The sequence below is a fragment of the Gymnoscopelus microlampas genome (genome assembly GCF_963454915.1).
Source record: "Gymnoscopelus microlampas genome assembly, chromosome: 22".
NCBI lineage: Eukaryota > Metazoa > Chordata > Actinopteri > Myctophiformes > Myctophidae > Gymnoscopelus > Gymnoscopelus microlampas.
In genome coordinates, this window is record NC_139959.1 from 28242476 (window position 1) to 28260463 (window position 17988).

The window sequence follows — 17988 nt, forward strand, 5'->3', positions numbered from 1 at the left end:
TCGCAGGGCAGTGGAATTCCTCGTCTATGAGCGTCCAGCGAGCGTCTGGCAGGGCGTTAAGAGAGAACTCACTAACGCTCTGGAGTCCAGGGCTAATTTACAGCATGCATCGACGCGGTCACCAATTTCGATAGGTCACCAGTGTCCGTGACAGACACTGACAGCATAGCCATGGTGGATAACGCACGGCTCGTATTTTGTCACCATACCGGCGGCTGTCGCCTGTTGCTGCACCTGCTGCTGTCTGTCAGTCACCAAGCAGAGAGAGGTCCTTGGTATAAGGACTGATCACACAGTAAGGTCCACAACACAACAAGCATGGACTTTAAGATTGTCCCAGGACAGGTCACTGTGTTCCTGCTCATTCTCCTGTCATCAGGTATGTATGAAAAGTTATTTCATGTTGTTTATTTTTGATGTTTATGTACTTAAGTACTTTTTTTATGTACTACATAACATTTGAGTACTTTTGTATGTACTAAATAACGTTTGAGTACTTTTTTAAATGTACTACATAACATTTGAGTAATTTTTGTATGCACTACATAACATTTGAGTACTTATTTTTATGTACTACATAACAATTGATTACTTTTTTCCACCACTGCCTACATATTATGTAGGAAGAAAAAAGTACTCAAATGTTTTACTTAAGTAAAAGTATCAATTCTGCAATGTAGAAATACTGTATTACAGTTAAAAGTCCGGTATTCCAAATTTTACTTGAGTAAAAAGTACAAAAGTATTGGCATCAAAATGTACTTTAAGTACCAAAAGTACTCATTATGTAGAATGTCCTGTTTCACAAGTGTTCAAAATGTGAATAGCAGATCTACAAGGAGTTTGTAGATCTGCTATTTTCAAATAACTGAAGTATATAGGCATAAAGTGGTTAATGAGTGTTTTGAAATAACTAGTAACTAAAGTTTTCAAATCGTTGACAGTGGAGTAAAAAGTACAATATTTGCCTCTGGGATGTAGTGGGGTAGAACTAAGTAAGTATTGAAAATGTTAAATAATCCAGTAAAGTAAAACAATCTTCAAATGTGTGCATAAGTACAGTACTTGAGTACATAAGGATAATTCCTTTTAACAGGTCGTTCATGAAAGTCCTTACGGTCTTGTTTCCAATGAGAACCTGTGAGCAATTAGGGGTTAAGAGTCTTGCTCAGGGACAAATTTCATTTCATCGACACATATGCTGGCCTGGCCTGGAATCGAACCTGGGGCAACCAGGGCCTCTGGCTCCCTAGGCGGGCTCACTAACCACTATGGCCGCCCCTGTACATTTACTTAGTTACTTTACACCACTGTATGTAGGGTACTTGACTCAATTTAAGATGCGTGACAGTATGTGTCTATTATTTGAATTTATTTTGCCCCCCCCAAAAAAATGCTTTCAACAGCTGGCTAACTGCTACAGGTTAAATCCTCCCACAGAATCACTTGACACAGCACGACAGCAGTGGCCATGTTATGCCTGATTTATAGACGATCTACAAGCTCACAACCTGTGGCATTGCAACGCGTTGTGAGCTTGTAAATTGATGCGCACTGCCCGACACCGGCACGCAGGGCATTATAAATCAGGCACAGTTTGAAATATGACCCAAGAGTTCACTCCTATTCAGCAGTGTGCATTTTACTCTCTGAATGATTGTGTGTGTGTGTGTGTGTGTGTGTGTGTGTGTGTGTGTGTGTGTGTGTTTCAAGAGTGCTGGGCCAGGAACGAGGAAGAGCGTCTGATCAACTACCTGTTCAAAGAGCGAGGCTACAACAAAGAGATACGGCCTGTGGAGCATCAAGATACTTCTGTAGACGTGTTCCTAGCTCTCACTCTCTCCAATCTCATCTCTCTGGTATGCTGTGTGTGCGTGTGTTTATGTGTGGGCACTGTCCATCACTTTATTAGGATCAGAGTCAGGAGATGGTCTGAGATGATCGTGGAGTAATATTGTGTTATTCATATGACAGAAGTGTTATGGGACGATGAAGACAAAACGGAGATACAGTAATTATCTTAGGTGTTGGTACTAACCTTGCGACTCCCCTGTCTCTGATAAAGGCCAAGCAAACCAGAAATCCTGGTGTAATTATGGATACAGGTCTAAATCTTAATCAAGTCGATAACAAAGTCAACCTGTTATCATTTTACAAACATAGCAGTAATTAAAACATTCATGTCAAACAAGAAGATATTCGTAGTTGTATCTCCTGTCAGATTACTGTAATGGTCGTTTCTCAGGTCTCAGGGAGCTGTCTCCTTCAGAATGTAGCTGCTAGATATCTAACTAGAACTAGAAGTCTCACTCTCAGGTCATCTGGGACCTAAATAAAAATAAAAAAACATCACATGGATGCACCTGGGACGTATCATCAGTGTTGTAGCCTGGGGTCGACTGGTGTTTTGGGTCTCGCAACATACACCCTCGCCCAGGTGACCCAGCCGGGGTTGATCAAGCCCCGACTTACGTCCCAGTAGCTACCCACGGTCAGTCCTCTTAGGGAAAGACAGGGCCCCTCTGTCCACTCCTCCGGAACTACTCTGCCGGGACCAGTGGAGGCTCTGGCACGTGGAGGGACTAGGCTCTATGGATGGCCTCCTGTCCGGGCCCCTCCTTCGTCTAACCAGGTTCAGGACCTGAGCGTTGCACCAGACTCCCCCGCTCCAAACATTTCACTCTGGCGTGATGGTGTCTTGGGCCGTGGTGGTACTGCAGGCTCCACTTGCGGCTTGCCTGAAAGGCCCTCCTGAAAGGCCTCACCGTGGGTTTGTAGGGCTTCTTCCTCACGGAAGACACAGGCTGGGGCGCCAACACATACTGCTCCCGGGTAACTCTTCCCAGACAAAAAAAAACATGGTGAGGAAGCATTTCGTTATTATGCCACACATAGTTGGAAAAACCTCCAGAGGATCTGAGGTTTGCACCAACTCGGACTACTTTGAAATCCAGGCTAATAACTTGTATGTTCTCCACTGCCTTTTATTATAAACAATTCATCCGAGTGCAGGGGTAAAGTGTCCACCACCACAGAGGGTTTGAATCCACCATCCACCCGGCTTGGCCAAGCATCTACAGTATATACAAACACAATTGGCTGTGTTCGGGGGAGTGAAGCTGGGTGGCGATGTTGTTTTACAAACACAGGATATGATGTTATTACCCAAAGTGCCATGGACTCTGCATGGCAGGGGCGTCCTCCTCCCTGAGCCAAGCTTGCGCCTGACCGCATACCTGAATGGGACTAGGTGTTACAATCCTTGTGTATAGCTTGAGAAACGTGGGTGGGGATGATAGTCATCACAGGGTTGGGTGGAAGGGGCTAAGAGTTTGGGGTCGTCAGGTGGGCGCCCTCCATCTTGGGTGTTTCATTGAATAGGCCTACGACACCTCCAGAGGGTTCAACAGCAACAACTGGTGTCCCAGGTGTGCCCCCCTCTGCCTTACCCCCTTCTAGACCTCACGCCCCTTGATGTCGTCTTGGACCTAGGCGTCACTTCGGAGCCCAGCTGTTGTCTCTCCTCCTGATCCAGAGCTTTCTCTTTCAGCAGCACTAGACAGGGCTTTGATGGCCTGACGTTGGGCCTGGCCTTTGATTCCCATGTCCTTGAGGAGAAGCCTCTGCCCCTTGATATTTGTCACTGCCTAGTGACACCTATGGGCTTGGGTGGGTGGGACATATCGGGGGACAGGAGGAGTAGTACAGAGGTGCTACGTCCTCCTGGTGGGGGCTCCTCACTGGCAGGCGAGCCAGTAGGATACAATAGCAGTGGCAACACAGAAATGTGTGGGGACTTAACACTTAAATTGGGAGAAAAAAGGGGAGAAAATAATTTGTTAATCTAAATTCAAGAATTAATAAATAAAATAATTCAGCTTACACCTGTTTCTTTTGAAGCCTATCTCATTTGTTTTTATTTCTATATTTCTTTATGCATTTAAATGCCTTCGTCTTTGCCCTTTTATGCCTATGTAAAGCACCTTTAATTGCCTTGAAGTGCTACAGCTACACAAGTAAACTTGCAAATGCCTTGCCTTGCTAGCCAACAGTGTGGATAACCGTAAAATAACAAAAAGAATGAGATAGAAACGTAATATAGTAATTGTATTGTACAAAATAATAAGGATAATATAAGGATTTATAAAACCAAACAGTCCTCCTGTAGCAAATGATGTGCAAGGGATCAACTGCTTTTGTCTTTTTCTTCCTCCTCTAGAAAGAGGTAGACGAGACACTGCTGACCAATGTCTGGATTGAACATGTAAGTCAATGAGAACTTTTTCCCCTTTCACCACGTATCATGGATAACAGGGTTTTATCGTTATCATTATAATTGTGTGTGTGTGTGTGTGTGTGTGTGTGTGTGTGTGTGTGTGTGTGTGTGTGTGTGTGTGTGTGTTTGTAAAGACTTGGAATGACTACAGGTTGTCGTGGAATGTCACGTTATTTGATGACATCGGCGTCCTGCGCCTCCCGCCCTACATGGTGTGGCTGCCAGAGATTGTTCTGGAGAATAAGTAAGATTCTCTCTTCATTCCTCTTATTTGTATATAAGACGCACTGGCCAGTACATCAAACATAATCTGTAACACTACTGGGGCAAAATAGAGGCTTGGGTGCAAACAAACAATTTAATGCGACAACAAGTTAATTAAAAAATATGTTGGGCTCACTCAACTCAACGAGAAATATACGAGATATGTTGTATTTTAATGTGTTGTGTTTTTTGTGTTTTTATATGGCTGCTATCTTGGCCATTTCTGCTCTCAATGAGACCTCCTGGTAAACTAAAAATAAGAAAATGTAATAATCCTGCGTTTCAGTAATGATGCCCAGTTCCAGGTGGCTTACTACTGCAACGTGCTGATTTACCCCGACGGTTTGATGTACTGGCTGCCTCCGGCCATCTTCAGGTCCTCCTGCTCCATCAACGTCAACTTCTTCCCCTTCGACTGGCAGAACTGCACCCTCAAATTCACGTAAGACCTCTGACACGGCACACACTGCAGACTGAACAACACACCTCTTCAGCAGTTGTTGAAAAATGTTCGGCGACTACCTTTTTTCAGTGACTAAAAACGAAATAAAAACGAAGTAAAAGCTACGGTATGTTGAGAAAAACTATGACTAGATATATTGACAATTTTGTCAACAAATAAAAACTAGATTAAAATGTTAGGGAGGGACTAGTGGAGAAGAGATCCAGTAGAACTGAAAGACGTAGAAGTAATTTATGCTTGGTAGTTGGTTGCGTGCAGTTGTCGTGCTCCTAAAATAGCCGATCTACAAGCTGTGAGCTTGTAGATCTGCTACTTTCCGGATGCAGCTACGTGTATATCAGGCATTACGACGCCATCACGGCCCGCCAATTTTTTATTTTAGTCAACTAAAACTATACTAAAACTAAAAAATTTCAGATGACTAAAATATGACTAAAACTAAATGGAATTTTATTCAAAAGACTATGTCTAAAACCTAATAAGTATTTGCTGTCAAAGTGATGGTGGTAACTTTTACGCCCTGCAGTCGTAAATGCACGTGGTCCACATTCACTGCCAAGGACGACTTATGGTGTCACCTGAGTGACCATTTTCACCCTCAAGTCAAACAGATTCAGGAGATCACGTGATCCACTTCCTGTTTAGCGTTTTTGGGAAATCAGCAGTATCTTTTTTCCCCCTGCACTTTGGTGAGACATGCTATATTAAAGAGCCTGTAAACAAGGGAAGAGGGGGTCACGGTGACTCAACGCAGCACAGTGATACCCTCCGTGCTTAGCAACCGTCGGGCGATCGATTATACATGGATATAAATATTCTGTGACCAGTTGAAAAGGTAAGAAAAACGAAAATCGCTGGCAGTGGGCAAACGCAGCCAGAAATAAGTCTGGCAGTGAGTTAAAAACTAAACAAATTAAAAAATACATTAAGAGATATCTTGCCAAGTATGTAACTGTCATTTGCGTATTTGTTTAATTTGACTCGACTTTTTGATTTGATTTTTACAATGTTAATTTGTCTTTTTGTATGAATTGTTTTGATTGTTTTTATACTTGAATTTGTGTTTTTTTTACTTGTATGTCTGCATTGTATTTGCTTTGTTCAGGACCCCAGGAAGACTAGAGGCTCATTCATCTGTCTCTAATGGGGATCCTTTAATAAACATAAACTCCATATCCCCCCCTGGTACATTGCAGCTCTCTGACCTACAACACCAAAGAGATCACCATGCATCTGAAGGAGGATGTGGACGAGGATGAAAATGCTTTTACGGTGGAGTGGATCATCATTGACCCTGCCAGCTGGACAGGTAGATCCCCATCCACAACACACACACGCACGCACTTGCATTATGGTACTGAGTCGTAAAGACATTGATATTTCAATGACTTTCATCAGTGACAGCCATAACCACTTAAAGGGTAAGACCACTTTGGTAGAGGTTTGGGTTGTGTAGTTACCTTGCCATGATGTAACTCTAAAGGTGGGGAAGAAATAAAAAATAATTGCTCCATTGATTAGAAATGGTTAATTCAAAATATGCTCCTCATTGACTTACATTGTACGGTAAAACAGCTCTCAAAGTCACTCTTTTAGCACATAAATGAACCCAAACATAGCTGATTCAGACAATATAGAGCATCACCAAACCCAGTACTGTTTTTTTTTTTTAATAAAAATGTCAACTTCCTGTTGATTTTACTATTTGAAGATCTGGATCCGGATCCGCCGATCCAGTCCGGGTTTTCTACTTATTAAAAATGGCAAAATCAACAGGAAGTTAACATTTTCATAAAAATAAAAAAAACAGTACTGGGTATGGTGATGTTCTATATTGTCTGAATCAACTTTGTTTGCGTTCGTTTTTGGGCTAAAAGAGTGACTTTGAGAGGACTTTTACCGTACAATGTAAGTCAATGAGGAGCATATTTTGAATTATCAATTTCTAATCAATGGATTAATTATTTTTTATTTCTTGCCCACCTTAGGAGTTACATCATGGCAAGGTAACTACACAACCCAAACCTCTACCAAAGTGGTCTTGCCCTTTAAGCTCACAACACAATGCGAAGGGTTATGAGTCTATTATGAGTCTATTTTCACAATGTTTGAAGCTCTTTGAATTTTTCTGAAAGAATTGCATATAATGACATGCCCAGAATGGGGATGCCAGGTTGAAAGTGCTTAACCCTCACCATCACTTAACTCTTCCCCTTAGCCCATTAAAACCAGGAAAGCTTCTGTGTCATTTTAGATTTTAACCACTTTAACCATTATTTGATACTTAGGCTATTCAAAAATAGCAGAATTACAAGCTCATAGCGCGTCACTTAGTGCTGCACTATGCGCTAGTACATCGGCTATTTTTTAAAGCCAACATTTTAACTAAAATCTTTGCTTCTGGGGTTCCCTGGTACAAAATATCTTGAAATGCGGGTCTACGGCCAAATACACATCATTTTGGGGGTCCTTGACATGAAATAGTTTGAGTTTTTTCAGAAAACTGTTAGGATTTAGAAGACATTTGTAGAATCGGCCTCAGGTCTTAATGGGTTAATAATAACCCTAAAACCTCACCCTAAAATAACCGCTGAATACGCGGTAGGAGTGAATACACGGTAGGAGAGTGCCAGGTCAACAAATACGAGTTCAGGAGAACATCTAGAAATATATATGTTTATTACACGGCTTGGTTGAATGCTCGATTCTGATTGGTCAGTCATCGGTCATTATTTCTGGATAATGACCGATGAGCTCAATAACGGACCGCTGTCTAATCAGAGACTCAGAACACCTGCTCATATCAACCTGCGCTGCTTGATTTTATGCTTTATCCAACATGACAGCCATGTAAACAAACAACCAATGTCATTTACAACTAAACGTTGCTCTCAAGAATGTTTTTGAAAACATTTGAAGTGAGAAATAGACGATGCAATAACCGAAAAGTCATTCTATTTGATCCACTACACTTCCTTGTTTATCGTGGCGCAACAACGGGGGAATACCAAAACGCTCGCCCCAAAACATAGTCGCCCCGGGGCAAATCCGGCGGTATTACAGGCAAATCGGCAGTAAATAGAATGGGGGGCGAGTGTGTTTTGGGGCGAGTTTTTTTCCATTTCGTCATTTGTTTTTGCGAGGCGAACTTGTCCGCCCAGCCCAATACTTATGGAATACTTTCATTGCCGTAAGCAAGGAAATACTTCGTTTTGTTGTTACTTTTGGGTAAATGTATTTATGTATTTATTAAGTAGCCGTGTAATAAGGGGGATAATGCATGGGGAGGTAGTCATTATTGAAATTTAAAGCCCTTCAGGGCGATTAACCACCTCGGCTGCGCCTCGGTGGTTAATCGCCCTGTCGGGCTTTAAATTTCAATAATGACTACCTCCCCATGCATTATCCCTTGCATATATTTTCATACCCGTGTGTTCCGTGTTCTCTTCTCCATCAGAGAACGGCGAGTGGGAGGTCATCCACCGGCCGGCCAGGAGGAACGCCTACAAGCACATCCCCATGGAGAGCAACAAACACCAGGACATCACCTTCTACCTCATCATCAAGAGGAAGCCCCTCTTCTACATCATCAACGTCATCATCCCCTCTGTGCTCATCTCTTTCCTCGCCTCGCTGGTCTACTATCTGCCTGCTGACAGTCAGTTGCCACTTTCAACTTTGGAAGATTTGTGATTTTAGTGATGACTTTAGTGAGTGATTTTAACGGTTAATCTTAAAGTAATCACAGAGGTGTTACATACGTTTTTTTCTTCTTTTTTACTCCTACCGTTAAAGGTGTTGGTAAAATAAGTGTTAAATTGCTTTATATTCTGATAGCACTCATGGTTGACGATAGTGCAACAGTAGCACGTTATATATATATATATATATATATATATATATATATATATATATATATATATATATATATATATATATATACGTTTAAGACATCTTCCAACATGGAAACGAGTATGCAAAAATAATTGCGATCATCTCAAATAATTGCGATTAAGACATTAGGCAATAATTTTGACAGGCCTAAATACCTGTGGAATATTGATCTGGTCTGTGTTTGTTGCCTGCTTCCTTTGTGTGTGTGTGTGTGTGTGTGTGTGTGTGTGTGTGTGTGTGTGTGTGTGTGTGTGTGTGTGTGTGTGTGTGTGTGTGTGTGTGTGTGTGTGTGTGTGTGTGTGTGTGTGTGTGTGTGTGTGTGTGTGTGTGTGTGTGTGTGTGTGTGTGTGTGTGTGTGTGTGTGTGCGTGCGTGCGTGCGTAGGCGGTGAGAAGATGACTCTGTCCATCTCTGTGCTGCTGGCTCAGTCTGTGTTCCTGCTGCTGATCTCACAGAGGCTACCGGAGACCTCCATGTCCATACCGCTCATTGTCAAGTACGTCTCACACACACACACACACACACACGTTTGTATTTCTATACTTGTGAGGACATCATCATTTTAGGGTGCCGATTTTATGAATGGCATTTTTAACCGTAAGCCTAAAGCTGTAAAATAGCAGATCTACAAGCTGACAACGTGTTGCGATGCGACGCGTTGTCAGCTTGTAGATCAGCTTGACACTGGCATGCAACTATGTATAAATCGTGTTTTACTCTTAATTCTAACCCCTAAATGTCTAATCCTGACCCCTGACCTTCTAAAAAAATCATAATCATAAAACAAATATTTCCTCACAACGTCTATTTCTCATATATTCTACTGGACTTGTGGGCACATTTGGTCCTCAAGTATAGTAATACACACACACACACACACACACACACACACACACACACACACACACACACACACACACACACACACACACACACACACACACACACACACACACACACACACACACAGACAGAGAGCCTGCCTGATAATTGATGATTCCCACTGTGAATGATGTGTGTGTGTGTGTGTGTGTGTGTGTGTGTGTGTGTGTGTGTGTGTGTGTGTGTGTGTGTGTGTGTGTTTTGTCAGGTACCTGATGTTCATCATGGTGTTGGTGACGATAGTGGTGGTGAGCTGTGTTGTCGTGCTAAACCTGCACTTCAGGACTCCTAGCACTCACATCATGACAGAATGGACAAAGAGGGTACGGTGCACGCACACATGCACAAGGCTTAATCCATTAAGACCGAGAACGCAGCTGTGTCATTATAAGATTTCTTTGGCTATTCAAAAATAGCAGATACACAAGCTCATAGCATGAGCTTGTAAATGTGCATTAGCTGACAAATGTGAACCTAGTTGTGGCATTGAATCACCCGCGAACCCAAAAAGCATTAGAGCTGTGAGTTTACATTGAAAATGTATACCTTATGGCCGTACCATAGTGTCCAATTTATCGCCAACTCACAATCGCCGTCTCTCCTCCACCAGATCTTCCTTGAGCGGTTGCCCCGCCTCCTGCGCATGTCCCACCCTGACGAGGCGGAGCCGAATTGGGAGGGGGCGTTACCTCGGCGATCCAGCTCGGTGGGCTACATCGCCAAGGCAGAGGAATACTTCAGCATCAAGTCCCGCAGCGAACTGATGTTTGAGAAACAGTCTGTGAGACATGGGCTGACAACCAGAGCTACTCCTGCTGTTGGTACGCTACTGGACACACACACACACACACACACACACACACACACACACATACACACACACACACACACACACACACACACACACACACACACACACACACACACACACACACACACACACACATTTACAAGCTCACAAGCCCATGGAGAGCAACACGCACCAGGACATCACAAGCTTGTACATCAGCAATTCTTCAGTGAACGACACCAGCACGCAACTAAGTAAATTAGGCATGCCTATATCTCTAAATCCCTGAAAACCTCACTTCTAGATGTTTAATCCTAACCCCAACCGGAATCTTTTTCCAATTGTAAGCGTAACCCTAAAAATCTTTTTTCAACCATAAAACAACCATTTTTCTTGCGAGGACCAAGAAAATGGTCCTCACAACGTCTATTTCTCATATTCTACTATACTTGTGGGGACATTTGATCCTCACAATTATAGTAATAGAAACACACACACACACACACACACACACACACGCACACGCACACGCACACGCACATGCACATGCACATGCATACACACAGATCCATGACTAACTATTGTCATGGAAAATCACATCACATAATACATAGGCCAAGGATTTCTATAGTCGAATCTGATTGGCCAATAGTTGCCTATAGTCGACTAATGCAACACCAATTTTTTTATTTATATATTTTTGCATGATTTGACCGAGATTGGCAGTCTGATTCGACTGCCAATCTCTCAGTCGAATCATGCAAAAAAGATGTTATACAATAGAGGAACATTCCGTTTGGGCTGTAGGGGTCCTTAATGTCTGATTTAACTTATACTTGCTTGGTTTCTCCCAATAAATCATGATGTATATCCTATTTTTGGCAAACTATTATTTAATTAATATAACAAACTAGGCCAATCTCTCAGTCGAATAATTGAAAAAAAAAACAAAAAAATGTATACATTTGAAAAAAAGAAAAAAAATGTTTTCATAATTCGACTAAGAGATTGCCAGTCGACTCAGACACCCCTTGACTGATTAGTCGACTATTCGAATAGTCAAGGTCAGGCCTACATATACAGTACATACTTCTGCATGCACACACACACAGTTTAAGTTTTCTACAATGTGGCAAAACGTAAAGCCATACCGTGTAACTTTTTATGTAACTTTTCACTGGTATATTTTTCATAATAGTTTCATAAACAGAAGTAAAAGATATCCGCACACAAAATAATCTTTTGCCTGATGAAGACCGATATGGTTGAAACGTTGCACTTTAAATGAAATTGTTTTGGAGCTTTAACCTTTTGTTGATATTTTAACTTCTGTCATATTTGTCATAATAACCATACCACATAAATGTGTTTTTGACAACTTCTCTAAACACTATTAAATTTGCGCAGGTTTTGAGCTCGTAGATCTGCTACTTTTGCTATTTCTTTATTTGAATCCTGAAAAGTAACAGTTTCCACCCAACAGAGACGATATTATACTGGATGATTCAATAATAACATGAGGCTCGAACACACCAACATAGACTTGTGTACTCAGAGTGTGTGTGTGTGTGTGTGTGTGTGTGTGTGTGTGTGTGTGTGTGTGTGTGTGTGTGTGTGTGTGTGTGTGTGTGTGTGTGTGTGTGTGTGTGTGTGTGTGTGTGTGTGTGTGTGTGTGTGTGTGTGTGTGTGTGTAGAGGTGAAAGCCCCAGAGGAGGTCACAGACCAGCTGTATGGTGAGATGAAGCCTGCAATAGATGGAGCCAACTACATCATCAAACACATGACCAACAAGAATGACTATAACACGGTGAGACACGCAGAAGAGAAAAACGTCTAAATGAATAATGATTACCGTTTGCATAGGTATCTTAAGACAAAATTGACTACTGGTACATATAGATCACTTAATAAAATGTAGTAAATTACATATTTTGAGGCCATTTGTATTTCCTAAAATAGTTATGAAACGAGTTGGTAAAATCTAATTGGTTAATAGGTAGGGTGTAAGAACCACATACCATGGCTATGAAGTCTGACTATATCTGTTCTATCAATTATATCCATGGATTAAAGTTCTCAGTTGCCGTGATTTCAGTCATTTGGATTCCATAGAAGCCAGCATGTCTTCTAATGGAAGCATCTTCCATAGAATCTTAACAGTCCTTGATATTTCATATAAGAGCAAAAGTTAAATGTGTGATTTCTTCACCTGGTTGGCAGTATGTAGAACAGCAGAAACAATATCACTAAAACATCATAATTTTACATATTGTGTTAATTGTTTAGGAAACAACGCTAGTGTGTGTGTGTGTGTGTGTGTGTGTGTGTGTGTGTGTGTGTGTGTGTGTGTGTGTGTGTGTGTGTGTGTGTGTGTGTGTGTGTTTTATTTTGCTTTAATCCAGTGATTCTCAAACTTTTCAGGCCGTGACCCCCCAACCTAATCATATTTGAACTGGGGACCCCCCACCCTGACAAGCACATGGAATTGTAGGAGTTGAGGCATTACATTTAGTTTGACTCGGTTCCGCAGATAAATATTGTGAAAACAGCAGATCTACAAGCTCACAACGCCTCGAAACGCGAGGTGTTGTGAGCTTGTAGATCGGCTATTTTTTTGCCTCTTTCTTATATTATGTGACAATTTGGCCAATGTTTGACCAGTTTTTATAGTATAGTTTGTTGATTACTTTTGATGCAGTTATGGTATTTTTTATTTTCTTAATTTCTTTTGGGGTATCAAAAAGGTCTTAAAAGTCATTAAATTGTCCCTTCATGGTCATCTGGGGACCCCAGATGACCAGGACAATTTAAGTCCGGCCCACTGGCAGCTACTTTGTTGCTCCAGTAGGTGTCGCTGTGTCACTGTCGCCTAGCTGTTACTTGCAGTCTTGATGAAGTCGGATTAGGAGGAGAGTTTTTAAAAACAAAAACTGTGGCTTGTCTGGAAACCTGTGCAGTGTTTCACCTGTACAGTTCAACATATTAGCAGTTGCTCAATATTGATTAATTTTACATTTGCAATGGCTATTTAAAAAGCGTGTTAAAAAATATTCATATATAAGGGATAGCAATTGCCTTGTTTGTGGTGGTAACTGTTTTATAAATCTAGTAACTTAATGTAGGTCATGGTGTATTCTCACTGTCAAGGAATATTGATTGATTGATTGAATACTATAGTCGCATCTGGCCGTAACAACCATTGTAAGTACAGGACCCGAGATACGACAATACTTTATTAGTCAGAAATGTCAACAGCACGAGGTACTGTCAGACATTAAGGCTAAAAGGATAACACAAAATATCTGACATCAAATGACATCTGACAAATGTCAAATGTTATTTTATTTCAGATTTAGCTAAAACCTAAATGTACTGCGTACTATTTCTTGGGAAACGTCTGTCTTATCCCCGCTTTCTTTCCCTGTGCTTGTCCTGTACCTTGCCTGCAGGAAAAGGACAACTGGAGTGGTATAGCCCGTACAGTGGATCGCCTGTGTCTGTTCTTGATCACCCCGATCATGACGCTGGGGACCATCGTCATTTTCTGCATGGGCCTCACCAACCACCCTCCGTCCCTGCCCTTTGAAGGAGACATGCACGACTACTATGAAACTAGCGCTCGTTTGGTGTAACCGTGGTGCACGACGCACAGACACGCTTAATCTGTACACACACACACGGCCACAGGGGTGGCCATAGCTGAATGGGTAGAGCGGTGGTTCTCAAAAGTGGGTTGCGGGGACCCCCAGGGGGGTCCTTGGGGGTGGGTTCCAGGGGGTGCCAGCTAAATGTGTTAATACAGCATCACAATCATTTTAACCACTTTATGCATTTATGCGTTGGGCTATTAGAATTGGATTTTATTTTTAATATAAATATTCTCTACTGGGGGTCCCTGGCACAAACTATTTTCAGATGGGGGTCCATTGCGAAAAACATATCAATTTGGACCTTGGCACAAAAAAGGTTTGAGAACCACTGGGATAGAGAGCCCGTCTGGGAAGCAGAAGGTCTTAAGTTCGATTCCCGGCCCCCGGCAATGTATCGAGAAGCACTCAGCTGGGTGAATCTGAAAACGGAATTTCCTCTGTGGGATGAAATAGGTCTAATTATTATTATTATTATTAACACACACACACACACACACACACACACACACACACACACACACACACACACGTACTGTAAATACATCTATGAGTATACACTGTTTATATACAGTCTGTGGTTTACACATGCATGCTCCCTACAATCGCTTATGCACATGCGCATACACACCTAAGATAAATGCACATGCATACACACAGGTAGACGTCAACACAAGTGCATACACATACTGTACTTGCCTATATAAGGACAAAAGAAAAGGTAGTTCTTGCTTTAGCCATGTCCCATATGATTACCTTGCTGTGTTTTCAATTACATTTTTAGCATTTTTGTTAACTCTGTTTTTTTTTCTTTCTAGCTATGTGTGTTTTACTTAAGCAGAGATACAATGATATCAGTTATTGACCTAATAAGCTCTTTGTGGTCTTCAAAACAAACTTAAAATGTAGTGGAAAAGTGGATTAAGTTATATTCACATTCACTCTCTATTTACTCTCTATTTACTCTGTTCTTTATATTTACCATTTGTACTCTCTATTTAATTTGTAATTTTATTCTGTACCATCTACAGTGTTTTACCCTGAGCCTTATTCTCCCCGTACCATCTAAAGCAGGGGTCTTCAAAATTAGGCTAAGGACCCCTGAGCTGAGAGAGAGATGAAGCAGGGACCCCCACCACATACTGTATAAAACGGTATTGCAGATTAAACCTTTTCATAGATTTCTATTAGATAGCTTCATAGACTTGTTTCACAGCACTGTCATCAGTGTTATGTTTTGTGTTTGTTTGTTTACACACTATGTTTTCTATTATGTTGGATTCATGTTAATGTATATTTTCATATATTTAACCACTTAAACCCTCAATACTTGACCATTGGCTCTGTACTTGGTCTGGTCTTCTTTCCCTCTACACCAAATCTCTTCGGTAAAAAAGATCAGATCTACAAGCTCAAACTTGTAGATCTGCAATTTTGTGGCAAATGTTCCCCTCCAGAATAGGGATGCTAGGGTTCAAATGGTTAATGTAAAAATATAAAGAGTTCCTAGCATACAAGATGTGGTGGCCCCCCTGTTGTAACTGAGGAGCCCCTGTTGAAGACCCATGATCTAAAGAAGAGAGGTTCCTTTAAAAGCAACAGTGGCCGTATTTTTAATACACAATAAAAAACAGTGGCAAAAAACACTGGCATAAAATTAATGGCTAAAACAATACATAACAGGCAGTGAGGCAGTGAGCAAAACAGTAAAGACATGAATAACAACACAGAAATTTAGAAGAGAAAAAATCAACTAAAAGCAAGAGTGAAGCAGAGTGGATTTACAATGCTTCCATGGTGTGGCACATCCAGTATTGTGTGTAATGGTGATAGTTTTTTCAGGGGAACGGTATTTTAATGATGTCACATGCACGCGCGTGCACACTCACCGGTAAACCTGTTATGCAAATCCCTCGTGAATCTAAGGGGGTGTGTAGCAACTAATAATGTAACTAGAAAAAGTGCTCCTCGGAGCACAGGTCTCCGCCAGGTCAGGTAGGTTATTGTGGCCTCCTGGTGGCGCTATAATAGGCCAATGTGAAAAGGGCGCCATTTCTTCTTAGGCCTTTCAATCGGACACTGCATTCGTGATTTGAGGCATTTTGTTCCAAAAATGTGTTTTGCTAAATTAGACCTGCTGGTGGCGCTATAACAGGCCAATGTGAAAAGGGTGCCATTTCTTCTTAGGCCTTTCAATCGGACACTGCATTCATGATTTGAGGCATTTTGTACCAATAATGTGTTTTGCTAAATTAGACCTGCTGGTGGCGCTATAACAGGCCAATGTGAAAAGGGTGGCATTTCTTCCTGGGCCTAGTGGGAAGGTGTGCGCAAAATTTCACGGCAATCGCACGCTGCGTTGATGATTTGAGGCATTTTGTTCAAAACAAACCAATCCAGCAAACTTTGGAAGCCAATCTTAGCCAATCAGGATAGAATATAAAACATCGGGGAGATCCGTGTTGATCGCATGACTATATAGATACTGTGTACCGATTTACGTGAGGTTTGGACAAAATCTGTAGGAGTGATATCCAAAAATGTGTTTTGCACAAATCGGCCTCCTGGTGGCGCTATAACAGGACAATCTGAACATTTTGGGACAGAGGTTCGGCTTTGGCATCCAGGGAGTGTGTGTGCACAGTTTCGCAGCGGCCGGGCTAACGGTGCCGGAGATGAGATGTTCACGGACGGACGGACGGACGGACAGACGGGGGTAAAACATACTCTCTCGCCATGCCTCGGCCTGTCGGAGACAATAACGGCTCAAATTGTTGTTTCCTGGCAAGTATGATGGTCAGTATCATGGTCTGTAGAATGTCAGTATCATGACAGTATTATGGTCAGTTTAATGTCAGTATCATGGTCAGTTTAATGTCAGTATCATGGTTAGTATCATGGCCAGCTTAATAATAATAATAATAATAATACATTTTATTTGTAATGCGCTTTTCATTCACAAGGAATCTCAAAGTGCCACAGGTAAAACATCATCAATCATATAAAGTTAAAAAGCACGGTTTAAAAACAGATATGACTAAACAACAATTCAACATGAAAATGTCAGTATCATGGTCAGTATCATGTCAATATAATGTCAGTATCATAAGTATCATGGTTAGTATCATGTCAGTATCATGGTCAGTTTAATGTCAGTATCATGGTCGGTATCATGGTTAATTATGGTCAGTATCATCAATATCATGGTCAGTATCATGGTGACCATGAAACTGACCATGATACTGACCATTTTCCGTTTCGGTAGTGACACAATGGTGTCACTACCGAAACGGAAAAAAAATTGTTCCCCCAAAAACCTGTTAGGAGTACGTTTCAGGCAATTTAAAGTTGATTGGTAGTGACTTTTTTTTGGTCCCTAACATTCATCGAGCTCTGGACTTAGTATTTTTTTTTTGTTTCGGTAGTGACACAATGGTGTCACTACCGAAACGAAAAAAAAAATTGTTCCCCCAAAAACCTGTTAGGAGTACGTTTCAGGCAATTTAAAGTTGATTGGTAGTGACTTTTTTTTTGGTCCCTAACATTCATCGAGCTCTGGACTTAGTAGGCTAATTTTTTTTTCGTTTCGGTAGTGACACAATTGTGTCACTACCAAAACGGAAAAAAATTGTTCCCCCAAAAACCTGTTAGGAGTACGTTTCAGGCAATTTAAAGTTGATTGGTAGTGACTTTTTTTTTTGTCCCTAACATTCATCGAGCTCTGGACTTAGTAGGCTAATTTTTTTTTCGTTTCGGTAGTGACACAATTGTGT

At 41.4% G+C, this 17988-nt stretch overlaps 1 protein-coding gene across 1 annotated transcript; it reads left to right on the plus strand.

Moving 5' to 3' along the window:
• Window positions 1-217: 217 nt before the first annotated feature.
• Window positions 218-15549, plus strand: LOC311038517 (acetylcholine receptor subunit delta-like). Its single transcript, XM_084048090.1, has 12 exons — window positions 218-379; window positions 1714-1859; window positions 4220-4264; window positions 4411-4520; window positions 4827-4982; window positions 6200-6312; window positions 8461-8661; window positions 9281-9392; window positions 9987-10101; window positions 10389-10599; window positions 12263-12375; window positions 14018-15549. Exons 1-12 carry the CDS (start codon window positions 319-321, stop codon window positions 14198-14200), a joined length of 1566 nt encoding a protein of 521 aa, XP_083904216.1. The 5' UTR covers window positions 218-318; the 3' UTR covers window positions 14201-15549.
• The last annotated feature ends 2439 nt before the right edge of the window (window positions 15550-17988 follow it).

Bases quoted from the DNA above. Each gene is read 5' to 3' on its own strand.
- LOC311038517 (XM_084048090.1), top strand. From the start codon at position 319: ATGGACTTTAAGATTGTCCCAGGACAGGTCACTGTGTTCCTGCTCATT. The intron at 10,600-12,262 runs GTACGCTACTGG...GTGTGTGTGTAG, and splicing joins CAGAGCTACTCCTGCTGTTG to AGGTGAAAGCCCCAGAGGAG. The intron at 12,376-14,017 runs GTGAGACACGCA...CCTTGCCTGCAG, and splicing joins ACAAGAATGACTATAACACG to GAAAAGGACAACTGGAGTGG.